This window comes from Mastigoproctus giganteus, chromosome 3 (assembly GCF_048544385.1).
Source record: "Mastigoproctus giganteus isolate SK-2022 chromosome 3, ASM4854438v1, whole genome shotgun sequence".
Taxonomy (NCBI): Eukaryota; Metazoa; Arthropoda; class Arachnida; order Uropygi; family Thelyphonidae; genus Mastigoproctus; species Mastigoproctus giganteus.
Window position 1 is genome coordinate 20,898,614 of NC_143577.1, and position 21,539 is coordinate 20,920,152.

The following is a 21,539-nucleotide window of genomic DNA, read 5'->3' on the forward strand; positions in this document are numbered from 1 at the left end:
CAAGGTGGCAGGAGATTAAATTCCTCAAGAAGTCAACATTTGGATCAGGTAGAAGGGAACTGAGAATGTTTCCACATCTTAATAATACATTAAGAGGGAAACACATTACAAAGGAAAGTTTGTTCTGCTGTGAGAATTAAAACAAATGCATTATCCATGGGCAAAACAGAATGCAAAAAAAAAAAAAAAAAAAAGTTAACTATCTTTTGTTAACTAGTAAAAAAAATAAAATAAAAATAACCATCCAGCCAACCTTTGTATTTGCAAACTTAACAATAAGCTTGATATGCCTTTATCACTAGTATTAATAAATACTGCAACCAGTATGGGGGCCAGCACAAAACTCTGACAGACTCCACTAATGAACATTAGTCCAAGAAGAGCAGTGGTCATTTATATCCACCCTCTGCCTTCTGCCACTCAATCGTCCTTTCATCCATAGCAGTATAACTTGCACCTAATGCCTACTCCTCCAACTTGTACAGAAGTCTTTCATCTGGAACAGTGTCAAAAGCCCTACTGAAATCTAAATATACAATGTCAAAATTATTGTTTGCATCCATTTCCTTTGTTAGTACAACATAACAGCTAATCCCTACTTAAAAAAAAACCCATGCTTTGATTTCTGTATAATTCCATTACTGTTGAGATGATCCTGCAATACATCACTGACTTCATTATTTCCCTGGAAAATCAAGATTAAAATCAAAAGTCAAGTTTACAGGTTTGTATTTCTCATGTTGCCCTTTGAAAACTTCTTTATGAATAGGAGACACACTCACACAGCTCCAATCTGAAGGGGTTTGCTTACTTCTTTTGCTACTGCTTTGAATATAACTAGACAGATCCCATCAGCCCCAGGTGCATTATTTATTTTAGCTTCAGCAATTTCTTTTCCACTTTCTTCTCAGTTATGACAAAATTATTTAACTCTCAGTTATAACTTGGCATACTTATGATGTTCCCAGTCCTATAAACTTTTTCATGTGTGAATGTAGATGCAAAATATTTAGTCTGTCAGCAACCCTGAATAGAATCATCAATAGTTATGCCATTGGTATCTAATAGGTAAATGTTATTCATCCTTTTCATTCTAGTACAGTAAACTCCCGCTATTCACGGGGGTTACGTTCCTGAGAAATGTCGCGAATACTGAGTTATGGCTCCCATTGTAATAAAGGGGTTCCGTTCCAATGTATGAAATATATAAGAAAAACTAGTCTAAAATTTTGTCTATGTATGTATTATATGTACCTTAATAATATGACTATGTACATAGACAGTACATAGTGAAATGCAAGCATATGGCATCGAAATGAAAATAAGAAACAATTTAATATTAAATGTAATATTTATTAGAAATTTCAAACAAATCTTTCAAACCAGTGCCTTTGCTTTCTAGCAAAAAAAACTTATCCTGCCAGTACTATCACCAGTTTCGCTAAAGTGTTGATAAAGGAGTTTTGCCTTTTCACGAATGATGAGTGAACTTAACGGAATTTTATTTTGAGTTCGGTCTTCTATCCACAGATTTTAAGCCTTTTCCATTTTTTCTAATTTAACATCACGAGTTACAGAGCAAATTTTTGAAGCAATTAGTGCATTTTCACGGACACTACGGCCGATTTTTTCTTCCGATTTCTTGATTGATCGTACCATTGCCTCATTGATTTCATAATGTTTTGCCACTGAGGAGACACTTTCACCATTAGAAGTTTTATCTAATAACTCAATTTTATTTGCTAATGTCATCACCTTCTTTCATATTTCTCTTTTTATTCGTAGCCATATTTTTGTAGGGGTTAGAAAGAACTTGTCCACAATAAAGTCACTTTCTTCCGTTAACAAACTCGAAAAAGTCTGTTTTACACTGCAAAACAGTAGATTTATCATTTTTGTAAGCATATCAATTTATAAGCATATAAATTAAAAGCAAACGACGAAACCTTCCACAACAAACGCATAACACATACTGAACAAGGATTAGCGAGAAACATCCACGCTTGCGATTTTGTCACCCCTCTCCCCCCCACCCACTGAGCGCTGTTTTGACCGGGAAAGGTAATTTTAGCCACGCCCATGTTTTTTATGGCGAAAAATATTCACGGCGCTTTAAAATTCACATTTTTTTTAGGTTTCATTTTATATTAAATCGGCGATCGCGAATACGTGAAACCGCGAATACAGATACCGCGAATAGCGGGGGTTTACTGTATTTACATAAGCAAAGAATTCGCTGCTATTCTTCTATGCATTCTTAACCAAGTACTTCTCATAATCTGCCTTAGCTTGCATAACCTTAGTGGCATGACTGCAGACTAGTTATATATCTCAGTTAGTAAAAAAAAAGATTGGCAGCTTTTATGATTACTTCCCTGAATCCCTCCCACTTAGAATTTGCAGTTGGTAACATCATTAGTTGATATCACTGAAAGGAATTCAAAAATTTAAAGACCACTGTAGGTGCCTTTACAAAAGAAACTTTCTTTCCCCTTATCCTTGACAGTGGTTATATCTTTAATGATCACAGCCATCTAATGGTTCTTTTATCTGGATATTCTTAATGCATGATAATCAGATGAAAAGTATTGCTTTCTGTTGTTGCCTCTCTAACATGTCGATGTAGAAAACAATAATCCAATAAATCCAGAAAAATTTCTGCTACTGTGTGTGACCAGTCCACAAGTTGAAAATATCTGGAAAGTTAAAGTTCCCCAATATAAGACATTTTAATCTATTGGTCTGCACTACCTGAATGTGCAGTTATTCAATTCAAAGTTACTCAAATACAATAAACTCTGTACAATCCGGCATTTGCTTCTTAACAAAAGCAGCCTGAGTACAACAAAAGCTTTCCTAGATTCAGATGCTACACATGTTATAACATTACTTGAAAGCGAAGTTCTAATGAGAGTGGGAATAATCTACAGATCAGAAGACTGTAAATATTATGATAAGAGTTTCTACATGCAAATGGAATGTGTGGGCAAATGCAAATGTCTTGTCACGGGTGATTTCAATTAGTCCCTAAATGGTTGGAACAAGCAAAAGAGAGAAACTCACCACGGGGGAACAAATTTTTAATCCAAATAATCATTGTTATTTGTATCAGTATGTTAGGGAAAGTACTAGGGGCAAGTATTTTCTAGACCTGATCATCACCCTTGAACCAGATGACATCATAGCACCGACAGTACAGGGACCATCAGCAGGGAATGATTGGTTCTGGATTGAATGATGGGGAGGGGGAAAGAAGTAGTTGTAACAGACAAAGTTTTACAATGCTAACTTCCTGACTACTGCATGTGTTGGCTGGCTACTGCAGTTGACAACCATACAGTAATCAGAAAGTTTAATTAAATGTATGCATCACACAACAGAATATTTATTCATAACAAACAGCTAATTAATGTCCAATGACAGAAAATCTTGTTTACTGATCAAAGAATGACTGGGGACAGATGAATAGTTTGTCAAATTTTAATCGGCAATCTTGAAATGACAAGAGTCTGTTCAAAAAAAAAAAAAAAAAAAAAAAAGTGCAGCCATCCCACTGCAGGATGGAAGCCTCCTCAACAATTCATGCTGAGGAAAAATGGACCATAATCTGCCACGCTGGTCCAGGGCAGGTTGGCAGATCGACCGTATTCAGCAGTCAGGGGCTTGAACCCCGATCTACTCAAATCAAAGAGCGTGTGCTACTGCACTCCCGCTCCTGACCACTCAGCTACGGAGAACACTTCACCTCTTGGAGAAAATTCAAGCAGAATCTAATTTTCTGAATAAATTATCCATGTTTCACACACTGTCATCACAGAGAATAAAACATATTTGAGTATGATCCTGAGACAAAAAAGGTAGAGCAAACAGTGGAAGACAGTGAGTTTTTCAAGACTCAAAAAAGGCAAGGACAAGCATGTGAAAATTCAAGGACATGCTCATAATTTTATTTTATAATAAAAGTACTGTCCACTCAGAACTCATTCTCCAAAGAAAAATTGTCAATCACATATTTTAGCTTGAAAAGTAATCACAATGTGTGCTCTCCATCTGATTCCGTTCTATTACAAAAACTTAGCTGAAATGAGACATTTTATGTGTTTGGAGGAAGTCCTGTAGCATACATCAAGGATACTAAAATGACATCAGTAAACAGTTCAAAAAATGTTAACAGTTTAAGAATGGCTTTGTGAAGTGCTGCCCAAGGAAACTATTTTGAAAGAGACAAAAACAAACTGGCAAGTTCAATTTTAATTTTCTTATAAAATTATTCCTGAAACTTTCTAGCCATACCTTGTAAACAGATTCCATTTATCTTATAATTATGGATATGAAGAGATAAAACTTTGAGAATTTTCTGGAAAAGTGCTACTGTTTAAGAATGCAATAAAAAAAACCCCATAATTATCCAGACTGTTACAGCCAAGAGATACCCAGAAAAATATTAGTGCTCATGGGTACAAACTGTTCGCAAAACGTTCTTTTTCAATTTAAAGTTTAATTTTAAAAATATAGATGTTTAAAGATTAAATTAGATCTAGGTACTTAAATCTAGATTTAAACAGTGTGAGTGAGTGGTTTGTTTTTTCTGGCACATGACCAACTAAGGCCATGATATGTCATTCAATATTTAAATATATTAAAAAACAGCAGTAACCTGAAAAGGGGTTACCGTGTCCAAATGAAAAAAAAAAAAAAGTAAACAGATAAAAACAGTAGCATATATGTGTATATAAATTTATACTTTTTAAAAATTTTGGACATATTGTCTTATAAACTCAGATAAAATCTGACTGAGTTTATGAGGCTGAGTCAGGCAGTTAAAAGTGCTAAAACATAGAAGGTGCGCACATTTAAAAAACCAGAAATTTGATAATCATATATTTCATGGTTAAAATGGCATCATAGTGCTCACACATAGGGTCTGCTAAGGATAATCAGCCCTTAGCAGAAAAGAGTGTGAAGCTGAGCTAGAACAACTTCCTCTTTATAGTTCCTGCAGAAACTAGATTGCCAACATTCAATTACACGCTTAACCTCAATATTACTTGTCTGCAGCCTGCCCATCCCATGAGTGTTCCCATTGGGAAACCAGTTTCTTTTGTATAATTTGCCTTAATCTGTAAAAGAGACTAACAAGGCAAGAATTATAAAGGGTCGCTGCTGATTTTGCTGAGATGTCTGCCAAATCATTTCCCAAGATCCCAATGTGGCTGGGGACCTAGCAGAAGTGAATATCAAATTCCAATTCAGAAAGGAAGTGTAGCCTCTGCTGTACCCAGGACAGGACTGCACGAGGGTTAAACTTCATCAATGACAGCGTCAGCAATGAACTGAGAGAACTGGTATATATAATACATTTCTGGTGGTGGGGGATTTATAAATATGATCCAGGGCTAGCTGTTCAGAATGTTCAGCTCGGTTTCCTGATTAGAGCTGTAAGTATACAGCAGATGGAGTACTGTCCTTTGCCCAGGTGTTAAGAGAGAAGTTTCGGCTGGAATACAAGCATGCCAGGGTAGAAGGAGTTGCCTTGGTGATGGGGCAACATTGTTTAATATGATGTCCAAATCTGAATAGCCATTGGATACGAATACCAAATGGATGATTGGCAGTCTGGTGAGTGCTGTACAGATTTTCCCAGCTTAAATCAAAAATGGGTGTTGGGGTGGTCTGGCAAGATTTCAGATTGAGAGCATACTGCAGAGACAACTGTTTCTGACAAAGCAACAATGATGGTTCATTAACTTCAACATACAGACTCTGGACAGGAAAGGTTCTAAATTCTCTAGTAGCAATATGAATCACCTGATGGTGGATGGGATCCAGCAATTGGAGCATGCAAAGTCTAGCAGATGAATATACTTGGGACCTGTTTGTTTGTTATTTGGTTTTTAGGAGCATTAGCAACTAAGGCCATATTGCTCCGGGGGTTATGCGGTGGTCATTCCTTGACCTTTCCGCATCCTTCGTATTTGGTGGTCACGGCTCGAACCCCAGTCTAAATCAAGAAGTGTGTGCTACGCATTGCTGCTTCTGCCCACCTGGCTACGGAGGCACCTACTTGGGACCTATAATCTAATTTGGACTGCACAAGTACATGCCAGAGGCACAATAAAGTGCACATCATCTAATGTAGTTCACATGTAATTGACAGATATGTTGCAGAAAGGTCAACTTTCTAACAAATACAAGCCTAAAAATCTAATCGCAGGTACTACTGGAATAGCATTTTGTCCAAGTCTCAGTTCAAGTTCAGGATGAATGCTGTGTTTGTGACAAAAATGTATGCAGATGGTCTTTTGTGGTGAGAATCTGAAGACATTATTCACTGCCTATTAGTTCAGGTGATCAATGGCATGTTGTAGGATTGAGGAAATATGAAATCATCAACATGAACTTGGAAGGAATGATGGAACAAAGAGTTTTTAATAAAAGATTGGAAATGACCTCTAAGGCTGATACTATAAAGGTCTCTTAAAATTCCAAATCTCCAAGTTGTGTCATACGCTTTTTCCATATCAATGAACACAGACACCCAGTTTTCTCATTTTAAGAAAGCATCTCAGATGGATGTTTCCAACCTAATTGAATGGTGCAAAGTGGACCTGTACCTTCAGAAGCTGCACTGCACTTTGGAAAGAAGCCCACTTGCCTCAAAATACTATATAAGTTGGGTGTTGATCATTCTTTCCAGGATTTTGCACACACAGCTAGTTTGTTGGGACTTTGGGATCTTTTCCTGGCTTACGAAAAAAGCAAGCACAATTGCCTTATGCCAGGAATCTGGAAACTGCTCCATTAGAAAGGTTCTACTATACAGACAGAGTAGATGGTCTATGGATTTTGCTGGCAGATGTTTAATCATTTTATAATGGATGAGATCTGGTCCAAGAGCACTTGCCTTAGTAAGAGTTGAATTGATTTTAACTCTTCTACAATAAACTCTTCTTCTTCCACACATTATAAGGACAAAAATCCTTAGATATGAAGTTAATTGGCTGCTTTTCATTTTTGTCTTTCAAAACCAGTAACTCTGTGACGTAAGAGGTTGAAGAGATGGTAGATTTGGTTTGGTTTTTATGGTGCACGGGCAACTAAGGCCATGATACGCCAAGTCCAGAAGAGATGGTAGAAAAAGTCTCTCAAAGTGCATTGGCTGTTGTAGTTGGGTTTGCAGTAATGCAACCATTATATTACAGGACTGATGAATGGTGAGATGTATATTTTCTCTTCATTTTCCAGATTTTTTCCCCAGACAGCTATAAGTGCTGTTCAACTTGGTAATAGTGGATGTACAGCAGATCCACGATTCCTTTTGGCTCTGACAGTGAATATAGCATGTTTGGCATGTGCATGTTTAAAGGATAAGAGATTAAGCATGGTAGAATATCTGTTAAATATCTTCCAAATTTTGTTTAGAACCCTTTTTTGCTGCTGTGTATTCTACCAAGGTTTGGGAAATTATGGTACCAGGTAGATGTTTTCAGAATTGTAATTGCAGCTGTATGGAGAAGGTTTTCTGTGATGTACATCATTGCAATACTGATAGGGGTTCTCTTCCACCTCCCAAGAGAGTGAAGGAGAGAAGGGGAGCATACAGAAAGATCAGTAACAGAGAGTGTATGGATAGGCATTTGGAAAAAGGTGTTAGTTCCCACATTTAGAAGGGAGAGGTCGTTGTCAGTGAGTATATGCTCTAAGAAAAGTCACCTTCCATTAACGTTAGCATTCCCCCACAGAGTGTTATGTCCATTGAAATTTCAAAGCAGTACGACAGGAGTAGGCAGCTGCATAATGAAATCAAGGTCACTCTGGGAGATGCAAGTCCCAGGTGGAAAATAAATCAAACAGATTGTTAATAGAAACCCTACCGTAAGGCAAACTGCTATCACTTCTATGTTGGAGGAAAGCAGCATAGGCTGAAATGGGGACTGGACACAAGGCTTGCAACTCCTCCATGGGCAGGTCCACCCCCCCCCCAGTTCTGTAGTTATGTATGATAATAGCATTATGAAAGGAATGGTTTTCATTTGCCTTCACATATGTCTCCTGCAAGCAAAAGCAAACTGGCTCATTCTTTTACAGGAGAGGCTTGATGGTATCAGTACTTTGCTGGAATCCAAGATAATTCCACTGTAAGAATTTAGCCATTATCTTGGCTTGGTGTATCCATCTGTCTGCTTCCGAAGTGCTAAGGGCTTACTTTTCTCAGACTTGGATTTATCTTTTTTGGGAAAGTATAGATGCTGTCCTATGTCCTTTCTTCCTCTGCAAAGAATTTCAAGACTGAATCATCTGGTACCTCCTTCACCTTGACATCCATTTTATCTTAAGAACTAATGGGTACTTCAGATTTTTTATTCTTTACTCTAGCAGTTTCTTTTTTATTGATGGAGCATCAGGAGATACAGATATGGGAGTGGCAGCTGATTGATCTTTCTGTACAGGTTTTTATAAGCTTAAGTGGTAACATTCAATGGGAGTGAATAACTATTGGCAGGATAATCGTTTCTGTTTTAGGTCTGACAGAACATCTCTCTGCAGCCTTCTGAGCATATGTAGACTTGTATTTAAAGGTTTCACCACTTTTCTTGCTTCCTGACATATGTTCAGCTCCGTCTTAAGTCTTTGTATTTCTTTATCTTCTTTCCATCTCTGGCATGCTTCTAGGTATGCAGGGAGCTCTTCTTGGAGGTTACTGAGAGAGTTTTGTAGCTGAACATGATGTAATTTCATAGTCCTTTGCAGCACATCAAGTGCATACAAGGGCTGTGCGACAGGCCATTTGCAAGTGTTCATATTTCTGGCATTTAAAGTATCTTACACCTCAAAGGATTTGGAACATACGAACAAACAAAACAGATAATATAGCCAGCTCTGATCTCATTAGATGTTAGTGAATTAAATGTCAGGATGATGTTTCTACTAGGAAAAAGATTCCTGTCCCTATACACAAATATTTGTTTTGCAGCTGTCACTCTTTGAGGTTTTATTTCAGAGCACATTTCTTCTTCAGGCACTTCAAAATCAATCCCATTCTCAGATCACACCATGGAATGAATTCAGTGTCTTGTGGTGGATAACTATGATCTGCATTCCTCCCATACATGCAGCTCAGAGAAGCTATTCTGAATGTTTGTCACTTCTGGTCTCTACAACAATGTTGCCTGAATAAAGCAGTTTGTCTGATTTAGGAGAGCCTTTCAACCTTCAAAACCCTTCTGGATAAAGAACAATGAGATTTTTCTATAGGTTTCTCAACTGTAGAGTGTATTATCAGGTATGAGGTGTTGGACCTTATATAACTTCTATTTTCTGTCTTTTTGCTGAGGTGATATTAGCTGGGTCAACATCCAATTTTTCTGGTAGGGACTAAGTTGGAATCCCAGAGGAAGAATTTATATTATCAAAATTCATGGAGATTTTTAGTCTGGTTCAGAGCTTGGGCTCCTCGCCCACCACAGAGCATAAATGGGATGTCCACTATCCAGCAAGCAATAAATGCACTCAGGAGTGGAATGCCATGGCTACACAGACACCATACCTGCATCACCACCAGCCTGAATCCTGTCCCTTGGACCATGAGGGTAGAGGATGGTATTGACATGGTTGACCCTTGCAGGCAAACCCAGTAGCCAACTGATCCTGGACAGGCCATCCCAGGACACCTGTCTTGTCAAAACAGGGACCAGTGTTGTGTGAAGCTGGGCCCATCAACCACCAGGATCCTCCTTTCTTAGTTTCTACAGGTTGCAGTGCATGGCAAACACGCTGGAGTCCTATGGTGATAGACTGGAACCTAGGCTGTGGGCACTGGATCCCAGAGCCAACAGCTTAGGTCCAGCAGCATCACTGAGATGTCCCCTCCCTATGTACAGGTGCACATGTCGAGGGGATCTAAAGAGCATCAACATGCTTAGGAGTCTGTTACTGTAAAGAACTGTAGATGAGGAGGGGTTTAAGGGATTAAAGCAATCTTTTAGGATAGCACCAAGGTGAAACCATTTATATACACATTTTACATAGGTTACATCTTCTTATTTAGAATTTATATTTAAATGTGTTTATTACACACTGATAAGCCAAAACATTATGACCACCTACCTAATATGATGTTAGTCCTCCACATGCAGCCAAAACAGCTCATACCCTGTGAGGCATGGATGCTACAAGATTTCTAAATGTGTCTTGTGGTATCTGATACCAACATGTAACCAGCAGATCCTTTAACTCCTGTAAGGTCCATGGTTGAGACTCCGCAGATCAGAGTTGCTGTCCCAACACAAACCTCAGATGCTCGATGGGATTGATGTCTGGGGAAGTCTTCCTCGTGTTCCGCGAACCAGTCTCGAACAATCCGGGCAGTGTGCCATGGCAAATTATCCTGCTGAAAGATGGCACTGCCAGAAGGGAAGACCGTTGCCATGAAATGGGGTACATGGTCAGCAATGAGGTTTAGGTAGGTGATAGACGTCAGAGTGCCCGGCACATGGATAACTGAACCCAGGGTATCTGAGCAGAACATCGCCCAAAGCATGACACCACCGCCACTGGCTTGTTTCCATCCCACGGTGCATCCAGGCACCATCACTTCGCTAGGTAAACGATACACAAGTACCTGGCTGTCCACATGGTGCAACAGGAAACGTGATTCATCGGACCAGACGACCTTCTTCCAATCACTCAAGGTCCAGTTTCGATGCTCGCATGCCCATTGTAGGCACTGTCACCAGTGAACCGTGGTTAGCATGGGCACTCAGAGTGGCCTATGGCTATGCAGTCCCATTTTCAGCAGGGTTCGATGTATTGTGTGTTGTGACACATTACTCCCGTCACCAGCATTCCAATTACCAGCTAGTTGCGCCACAGTTGCCCTTCTGTTGCCATGTACCATCTGGGAGAGCCTTCACTCACCTCAAGCATCGATGAGCCGTGGTTGTCCAACACCTCGCCAGCAGTTCATGGGTTCCCCCTCCTCGGACCACTTTTGGTAGGTACTAACCACGGCTGACCATGGGCATCCCACCATCCGTGACGTTTTGAATATGCTCTGAACCATTACAATCTGGCCTTTGTCAAACTCGCTTAAGTCTGCTGCCTTTCCCATCTGAAGAACAAGAGTAACACTGATTAACGGAGTTCAGTATCAGGCATTTTTTATACTGTGTCCTGACCCACGCACGCACCGTAGTTCACCTGCAGCTGCTTCAATCTGCATAACGACTTGCTGGTCATAATGTTTTGGCTCATCGGTGTATGTGTTTGTTAATTTTCTGTTAAAATCAAATTTTTTGATATAAATGTACTATTTTGACATACACTAGGAATGCCAACAACCCCTTATGGTTATGGTAGAAAATTATTTGACTAGAATGAATTCAAAACAGCTTTCCCAGAAATGCATTACTCATGTCAGCAAAGCAGTGGAGCATTTGGGAAATTCAGCTTAAATTTCAATGTTGATAACAGCCTAACACTAGAGATGAAAAGCCAGTGTTTTCAGCTTTATGCAGTATTTTCAAGTAGTTATTTTGAATAAACTTCTAGAAAACTCCCAATGTAGAGACAATGTTTTTCATGCATATTAGGATCCCTATGCATGTCATGTAATGCATATATTTGTCCATCCATTTGTTCTAACAAATTATAAATAATTATGTAGGTACAAACAGAAAAACAGTTCACTTTTCATATTAACCTTTTCTCTTTTTGGAATATTTCTTGAAAGAATCTGAAGAAAGAGTAGATGATATGCTAACAGCATCCACATCAATGTGATCTTCAGGAAACTTGTGCTTAAGTCTTTGTCGCTCCTTGACAGCAAAAGCAATAGTTGAATTTCCTCCATGCACTAATATAAATAATAAAAATGTAAAAAGCAATTCAATCAATAACATTTTGGCATTCTGAAATAATACGGAAGGCACCCCTTAAGTTTTAAGATTATATCGCTTAGATTAGTGCAAGTAAGGGGTAGGCTGATTTTTATATCTCAACTTTTAGAAGATTATAATGCAGCTCCATATTATGGATTTCTCAATATCTTCCTTAATGACCAATAATATTCTGAGTATTGTAAAAACAAAACGTTGTATTCATAACAGCAGTATTAATTTTTTTAAAAAAATTTCTCACTAGTTTCTATTATTTGTGTTTATTATACTGCATCCCTATTAACTTTCTATTCAAATTCAATTGTTTGCACATAAGTCAATAATTCTGAGTTCCAACAATAATTGTTGACCAGGAAAAACAAAGTGTGTTACATTTCAGGTACATTAGCAAATAGTAATAATTCATGATTTATAACAAAAAAAAAAAAAAAAAAAAAACAATGACTTTTATGTATAAATTCAAGAAAAATTTCTTTTCTGTGCACCCCACATGCCCATTCATTCCTCTACAATCAGTGTATGACAACAAACATAATATTTAGTGCTTCAGTTATAATATATGGTATATAAATAGCCCACATGATATGTACAAAAAATAACTTTTTATTTTTTACTGTGTATGACAACAAACATAATATTTAGTGCTTCAGTTATAATATATGGTATATAAATAGCCCACATGATATGTACAAAAAATAACTTTTTATTTTTTACTGTGTATGACAACAAACATAATATTTAGTGCTTCAGTTATAATATATGGTATATAAATAGCCCACATGATATGTACAAAAAATAACTGCTGGATTTCTATTGGTCCAATATGGTAGTAGTAATTTAAAAGTCATATTCATCTGCCCACCCACGAATTATTACATGCAGGTGGGCAGATGGATGAACAAAGGAATAATAATTTTCATATTTTTATTGGTCCAATTTTAATGAAATTTGGGATGGCAGGGAAGACCTTTCTAAACCGTACAAATATAAAATTTCACGAAAATCCATCCACTGGAAGTCAAGTTATTACATGAAGGCAAAAAAAAAAATAAATAATAATAATAATAAATAAAGAAAGAAACAATTTCCAGATTTCTATTGGTCTCATTTTAATGAAATTTAGAATGGATTGACAAATCTTTTTTAAAAGGCTCAAATATAAAATTTCATGAAAATCCATACACTAGGTTTCAAGTTGTTACCATGTGGGTTGATAAACATGGTGATAAACAACAGGGACATTATACATATATACAAATTGCCTAAAAAAACTGGAGAAATATTGATACACAGTTACATTATAAGCCTCACAAAAGGGTTGGGTGTAGAAACATACTGCATATGCTTGTTTGTATCATGAAAGATTTTTAATTTCTTTTTAAAGTGCTGATTTATCAAAACAGTACAGTGCTTATAATGTCATTAACTAGAAAACAATTCAAACAGAAAGCAGTTTAGAACTTATAACATTTGCTACTATATTATAAGCTTCTAAAGCTGCTTTCTTTTTTTTGCTAATGGGAATTTCTGGGACAGTTTTTTAAGCAGATAAGTACTTTTGCAAATTCTGTAAAATTATTGCTCTTTTTTTTTTAAATTGACATCACTTTATATTACATTGTTTACATTATTTTTAAAATTTAAAAATGTATTCAATAAAAATTTTAAAAAAAATTTTAAAAATGAAAATTTGTTCAATATTCACTTGAACAAATTTTTATCGCAAAGAGATTATTCTTTTTCTCCTGATAAATTTGTTATAATATAATTTTACTTTATTAATTTCATACTACTTCTCAAGTTAATAAAAAATAAAACAAATTAAACAAACAAAGCTATAGAATTTTCATTCTTCTCATTAAAGGACCCATTCATATGAGCACTACTGTATTTTTATAATTTTATTTTATTTATTTATTTTTTATTTTACATAACCTTTTAACCACTAAGCATAATTTTAGGAATACAAATGCCAACATTGTTAGCAAACATAAAAGAAAAAGAAACACGCATTTTAAAAAAATTCTCTTAAACTATGAGCCTCGGCTAAAAACTGCCACCAGTCCGAGTTTACCTGCGGACATTGCAGTGACCTGTGTCATCAAATTCAAGACTGTCCTAAAATGGAGGAACCTGCTGTTTGCCCAAATTGTCGGCTTAAGAAGAGGAATGCAGATCACCTTCAAGGACGTTAAGTGCCCTGAATTTGTGAAAGCCCAAGAGGTAACAAAAATTCAGACCGACTTTACCTAACTCTGGAATGCCTTGTGTATATACTTTACAGTTAAATTGTCAATGATCTTTATCGGTTTTAAGTGATCTTTCTAAGTTAATGGTCCAACACAAATTTAAACTTTTAGGGTTACAAGAACTGTATTCTTATAAGGGTGTGGTCAAGGGCTTCCCTCTCAGCTGTCGCATTATTTCTTCAAACCCTGTTACAGTCAGTAACCGGGGTAATGCTACTAGCAGGGTTTGGGCTGCCCTGGTGGTTGCTGACCCCCCTCATTACTGTAACAAAAATTTCTAGTCTTTGCTCCACACATGCCGCATGTGCATGCTTGGAAGGCTGTTTTGGAAAAATTTATGTGGTTTCTCTGTATGCTCAATGTAGTCAGTGGCGCATAATGGCCTATAGCTGCCGTTGCGCCGTAAAACATACAACAACAACGATGTAGTCAGGCTGGGCAGGCCACAGAGCCATTTCTAAATTACATGGAAGACATTTTGATCCGTTTATCTGGTTTTCCCGTCATTTTTATGATGGATGCTAATGCTCACTCCCAGCTTTGGAATAGCCCTACTACAGACTCTAAAGGTGAGCTTTTAGAGGAGCTTATTCAGTCCAAAACCTCACTCTGTGGAATACCCCAGGCCATCCGCCTACTTTTGTTTCTTCTCTGGGTCAATCTTATGTTGACATTACCCTTTCAAACTCTACTCTTGGTTATGGCATTTCCTACTGGCATAGCCATACTTCGTGGTGCTCAAGCGACCACAACGTCATCACTTTTATGATCAGTCTAAGCAATAATCCTAGGGTTATCAGGTGCTGTTTTGACTTCCTGCGGTTTAAGACAAAACACATTGATTGGAATATCTTTGATGTAAAGGTTTGTGAGCTTATTTCAGAAGAAATAATCGTCCAACTTGGCTTGCTTCCTGTTGATATGCAGGTTTCTAGGGTTCAAGAGATTCTGATCACTGTCTGTGAGTCCACTCTAAAAATGAAGTGTTTCATGGTGGACCCCAAATCGCACAATTCTGTGAAGAAACTTACAAAATGCTCGTCGTAATTTTCAGAGAGCAAAGAGAGCTAATAGGCCCAGAGATGAGATTGACAGACTTGGTGAGTTGTATAAATCCAATAGAAGGAGTTATTTCAATACCATTTTCCAAGAGAAGAAACTTACCTGGGCAAGGTTTGTTCAGCATAACATAAATGAAAATCCGTGGGGATTACAAACTTGTTACTAACAAGGTTCATCCTGGCGATGTTCTTTTTTCTATTATTGTAAATGGTAATGAAACCCTGGACTGGAGTTTGTCAATTAATGCCATCTTGGATGGCTTGCTCCATGAGGACCCTGCCTCCTGTGAAAACACCATCAAACTACAATGAGATTAGATCATTTATCATACCAAGGGCCCCGAACCGAAGCTTCTTTTACGGATACTGAGCTGGAATCTGCTATCTCAACCTTAAGGGATGGTAAATGTCCTGGACAGGATCTCCTTGAGGTTTCTGTACTTAAAAGATTTTGGAAAAATTGCCCATTAATTATATTAAATCTTTTGAATGCTTGTCTGTCTTCGGGATTATTACTGCTGCCTTGGAAACAGGCTAGACTTAAACTTCTGTTTAAGTCCTTCGACAAACCCTCCAATGATCCGGCCTCTTACAGGCCCATTGCACTGCTGCCCATCCTTGGCAAAGTCTTGGAAAAATTAATTGTTTCTTGTCTTCTAAATTACTATTTAGACAGAAACCTAAGTTCCCCACTTCAATTTGGCTTTACATGTGGAAGGTCTTCTGTTGATGCTATTTGTCAGGTTTTGAGTTCTGTTCAAAATTCCAATTCTAAATATGTCCTCGGTCTCTTTGTTGATTTCAAAGGGGCATTCGACACTGTTTGGTGGCCGAGTGTCCTGGCGAGGTCCAGAGAGGATGGGGTCTCTGCTCCTATTTACCGTTTCCTTTCAAATTACTTTGATTCTCGCAGCATCACAGTTTCCTCAGTCTACTCTGTCTCCAGATCTGTTTCTAGGGGCTGCCCTCAGGGCTCTGTTCTTGGCCCTGTGTGCTGGAACATGGTCCTTGATGGGTGGCTCTCGGTTGATCGAGACAACATCCTTCAGATAGCTTACGCAGATGACCTTGCTATTCTGATTTTTGGTAATTCCCGCCGAGAGGAGTGCAGAGCAAATGAAGTTCTAGAGGACTTGAATATCTGGTGTCAAACGCAAACTTCAAATTTCGACTAATAAAACATATGTTGCTAAAGGGCTCTCTTGATGTGAATAGACCACCTGTTATTAAGTTGAATGGAGAAATGATTAGAAGTACTTGGCAGCATAAATACTTTGGAATTTATTTTGATGACCGTCTTAATTTTAATTACCATGCAAAATATGTACTTCAGAAAATAAAAGCTATGACTATAAATTATTAAGATTACCAGGAGTACTTTTGGTGTAAAGAAATCTTCCATTAAATTATACTACTCTTGTATATTTATACCAATTGTGTGTTATGCAGCTGGGGCCTGGGGATACAGAATCTGTAACTCCCTTGTTCAAAAATATCTTACTCAAGCACAAAGATTCTTTCTTCTTGCTGTAAGCAGAGCTTGTCGAACTACAGCTGCTCTCCAGGTCCTTAGTCATCGACTGCCAATCCAATATGAAGTAATGTTACATTATCTTTTATATTGTAGAAGAAAAAACGTTCCTGCGATTGTAAATGGTATAACATATAATACTGACTTGCAAGAAAACGTAGACATTAAAAGAATGAAAAATTAATGTTGTAGACCGTGGCGAAATACCTGGTCTACCTCTACTTTGGGTAGGGAGACTAATTTTTTTCTGAGGTTGTTGATTACGACAAGAAAATGGACTGGTTCAATCATGGCTTATACATTACGTTTTATATACTGGTCATGGCAGTCTTTAAATTGTTCTAACTAGGATTAAGTAACACTCCTCTCTGTAGTTGTGGTGCTCAAGAAACTGTTGAGCACCTCGTCTTTCATTGTCCCCTGTACGATGATTTAAGACTGGACTTTCAACTTCTCACAAATGTATTTGACTGCTCTGAACTGCCAAGATTGGTTAACTGTTCTGAATATTATACTGCCTTCTCCACCTATGCAGAGAAATTGTTTAAACGGAGAAAAAGAATTCTTACTCCTGAGGTTCAGTAAAATGCTAGACTGTTTCTGTTTCTTTGGATTACTCTTACCTGATGGATTGTTCAGTCTGCTGGACTCCAAAGTCCAGTATTTATTTATGTATCATCATTGTATATAGTTTTTTATGTATAATTAATCACTGTACATAATTGTTATAAATTGTACACAATGTATAGATTTACTTTCAGCGGCGAATAGGGGGAACCCTGGAATCCGCCAAAAAATAATAAAATACTTTGACTTTGTCCGGTCCCCCAGTAACCGTAATTTTAAGCCTAACTTGAAAATTGCCCCCCCCCCCCCGAAAAACTAATAAATTCCATAATTTCTACTTAATTTACAAAATTTAAACTCTCCTCAATATACATAAACAGAAGCATATTCTTTGATTTCCTACGTTTAAATTGCAGCAAAAACTATTAATTCACCCGAAAACAGCGAAAATGTACGATCTCATATCAATTTATGAAATTATGATCTCCAAAAACTGCAGAGGATCCTTTTGATAATATTACGAGTTATAGCATTCGTTTGAATTTCATGCGTCATCTTGGCGGTGCTGACTAAAACGAATCAACGCACACGGAGATATGATTGACTGGTCAAGCTTAGGTCATTAGAGTTACCATGGTGATCCAAGGAGAAAATAAAAATGTAAGCAACTTTCTTGGAAAACAAACAGTTGAGCATCATTACTTGCGAACAATATTTTGCATCGCTCTGTCACAACATTTTGCTTTTCTGCTTTTCGTAATTGTTGTACGAAAGAATTGTTTTTGAAAAACAAAAATATCGTATTTCCTTTCCTCAATATGTATTGACACACTACTAACAAAAAATGAAGAAAATTCATCTATTGGAAACCACAGTGGAAACAGAAGGAAGAAGGGAAAAAAAAAAAAAAACTGATCACCACAATGCTCATTTCATAAAAAAAAAAGTTCGCTTTATTGTAATTGTTTTTAGGACTATATCAGAACAGCAGTTTCATGGATGTATATTTGAGCTTCTAACGAAATTTCAAGAAAAGATTTCTATTCATAGCTGCGTTATAAATATCGCAAACTGATGTCGCAGGAACTTCGCATGCATCTCACGCGGTGTGCAAACGAAAAAAAATACGCTACGAGTAACGGATTGGGAAATTGTAAGTAATTGTTACTGAACACTTCGATATTTTCTTGATATGCATTTGATACCATCAAAAATTTTCGAGGGAGATAACTGAATTTTCATTATCACGCATGCCCGAAAAATTCACCATAAGTGTCATACGTTTGGATGCCTGAATTCCATTCTGAGCTGCAAATGTAATTTCACTTCTCTTGCGCTGACAGAGTAGCTGTTTACCGAATGAAGGAAAGAGGGGTTAATTTTCCTGAAATTTCCAGTTCCTTTCATTAACTTGGGGGAGGGGGAAACTCCTTAGGGGAGGGAGTTCACCTTTCTAGTCCGACCCTAAGGGAAAGAAACAGAGAAAGAAATAAAAATACTCTTTTGGTGGGGGGAAGGCCAGGAGCTTGTCAAAGGTCCAGAGCTGTAACTTTCACCACAGATGCTGAAGTTCTAGTAAGTCAGTTTCATCGCGGATGCAAAAGTTCTAATAAGTCTATTTCTTTCTTGCCTTCAGTTTCACAACAGATGCCTAAAGTTCTAATAAGTCAGCTTCGTGGTAGGATGTCTAAGTTCGGTCCGATTTTTGTCCAGTGCGCCTTTGATAAAAAAACCACTTTGCTTTACTGTAATTGTTTTACGGAACAATATTTTGCCTTATAGATGTAAGTCAGCTTCATCCTTGGAAGCCGAAGTTCTAATAAGTCCGATTTTTGTCAGGTGCGCATTTCATAAAAAACCACTTTGCTTTTTTGTAATTGTTTTCAGGAACAATATTTTGCAATAATCGCTCTGGAAATATTAACAAGTGAACTGCATTATAAATTTCAAACATCGCTGTATAGCTTGTCCTTGAATGCAAATGATTACTTTCTTTCGAGTGACTGCATGTTTTCACCTTGTACAGATGTTTTATACTTCCTTCCAGTCAGTAAAATTCCATCAGTAGTTGTCCTTTATTGTATCTAAAGTAATTCATTATGTTGGGGAGAAACAGTTCTTGCTCCTAATTGATGTAGCACTTTCGAATTTTCCCAAAGTGGATTATCTGAACACATTGAAAATTAGAAGGACAGTAAAAGAGTTGATAATTGGTGCCATTGGTGGGCAGCATTCCGACAAACCAAATTTTCTGTTTATACTCCGGGATGACCACATGGTCAGAGGAGATCCCAAGATAGAGAGAGAGAAAATACAAGAAGCAGCGCCACATTTAGCAGTCATCGGCTTGATTGTGTGAAATTGCACATTTGCCAAAAACCACAGTAAAACAAGAGAAGTGATGGGGAGTAAATCTATTTTTCAGCGGGGTATATCTTTTTATTGCAGCTGAGAATAGCATATGACTGTGGATTTATTCGGCTTCTGTACTAAAACAGAATTTCTCCCTTTGTGATAACATCAAATTAAGCCTTTAGTCTTAATCTGTTAGCTTTGTATTGTTAGAAATATTGCAGTTTTGTGAAGAAGGCACATTTCAAGACACAATCCATTATTCAGGGAGGATGATTTTTTTTTTCTTCTTTTGCACACCAGTTTCCGAAGTTTATAATGCAGCTATAAATAGAACTATTTTCTTGAAATTTCGTTAGAAGATCAAATATACATCCAGGAAACTGCTGTTTCGATATTGTTCCCTAAAAACAATTACAATAGAGCAAACTTTTTTATGAAATGAGCATTGCAGTGTTATCAGTTTTACACCAGTTTCTCCCGTTTCCAATACATGAATTTCCTTGATTTTCTGTTAGTAGGTGCAATACACATTGAAGAAAGGAAATACGATCTTTTCGCCTTTCAGAAACAGTTGCTGCTACTGTTTCGCTTTATTGCTTCTTATGTCAACTAACAGTGGCTTGTGTTGTCTTTTTTTTGTTTGCCTTCTTGATATAGCTGTTCGGAGAACTGATCTGACGTAATTCCGAGCACTGGTTCCCACAGTCCGCTCTAAGTAAACAATTTCGCTCAGTAAACAGAAACTCTCGCTCCAAAACAAACAAACGAATCAAGTATCATGTTTCATAAGCCCTAGGCTAGTTTGGGTGGGTTTAGAAAAATAACTGAAAAAGGCCTAAAAAAATGTACATTGATGTCACATTTTTGTTGTTTGCGTGAAATTCATAGAAATTTTTTAAAATTGTTGTGAAAAAAATCGAGGAAAACGGTTCTGGCTTCACCTATTGCAAATTTCAGCTGTGTCCATAGAGTAAAAACAATAGAATTTATTAGTTGAACTTTGAACTGGGTCCAAGTTCAAAGTTCCACTGGACCCAAGAGGACAGGAATACGGGATATTAACAAAACCTGATGTTTCATAAAGACCAAATAACATGATTTTCATAGGAAAATAGATATATTTAAAGCTGCACCCGCTCTCTAATTACACAAGAAAGTTACCCAGAGCTCATTTCATGTTTCTGTTCCATTTATGGCGCTTCAACTTCTTATCCTGTTTTGTGCGTTGTATTACATCGGTACGGATGTGTCATTGATCTGATTATCGTGCTGGCTGAAAAACCTGGCAATGAACTACGGAGAACCACCCCCCGCTGCCTCAGACTGATGAAGCCTTTAACAATTATTCCTGAGTACAAGAAGATTGGAAACCAAACATAATCTCTCTCTGTCTTATCATGTTCGCATGTTTTTCGCTGTGGTAGTGGTTAAGGTCTTAACGCTGGTTGTTTTTCTCTTTTGTCTGGATAAACTTTAGGTTTGCATTCCTCCATTTTCTACCCAGAATTTTGATTATTCTTATAAAAGTTATTTCTTTAGCAGAAGTTTTAACTTTTTTCTAAATGTGAACTCCATTCTTTGCCCTTTTAGAGTACACAAAATTACAGATTAAAATTAAAAAACTAGACAATTATACAATTAGCTATTACAAGTGGCTCCACCTGTACAATTATTTATCCAATAACCGGAAGTTCCTAAGTAAACAATGTATCACATCCGTTCCACTTTTTCACTTTAAATGAGTGAAGATGCCCAATCATTAAGATATGATTTGCATCATAAGTTTATTGGTGTATTTATCACATTTATTGCAATTTATTTTTAAACAGATTATACAAGATTTCATATAATTTGAATGTTTTTTTCTTTAATATTTGAA

At 37.2% G+C, this 21,539-nt stretch overlaps 1 protein-coding gene across 1 annotated transcript in view; it reads right to left on the bottom strand.

Annotated features, from left to right (window-relative positions):
- Positions 1 to 21,539, bottom strand: part of LOC150087781 (uncharacterized) — a 251,831-nt gene that overhangs the window by 153,723 nt on the left and 76,569 nt on the right. The window contains exon 4 of the mRNA XM_090369876.1: positions 11,702 to 11,854. Within this exon, the coding sequence (XP_090226002.1) occupies positions 11,702 to 11,854 (153 nt within the window). The remainder of the gene's footprint in view (positions 1 to 11,701; positions 11,855 to 21,539) is intronic.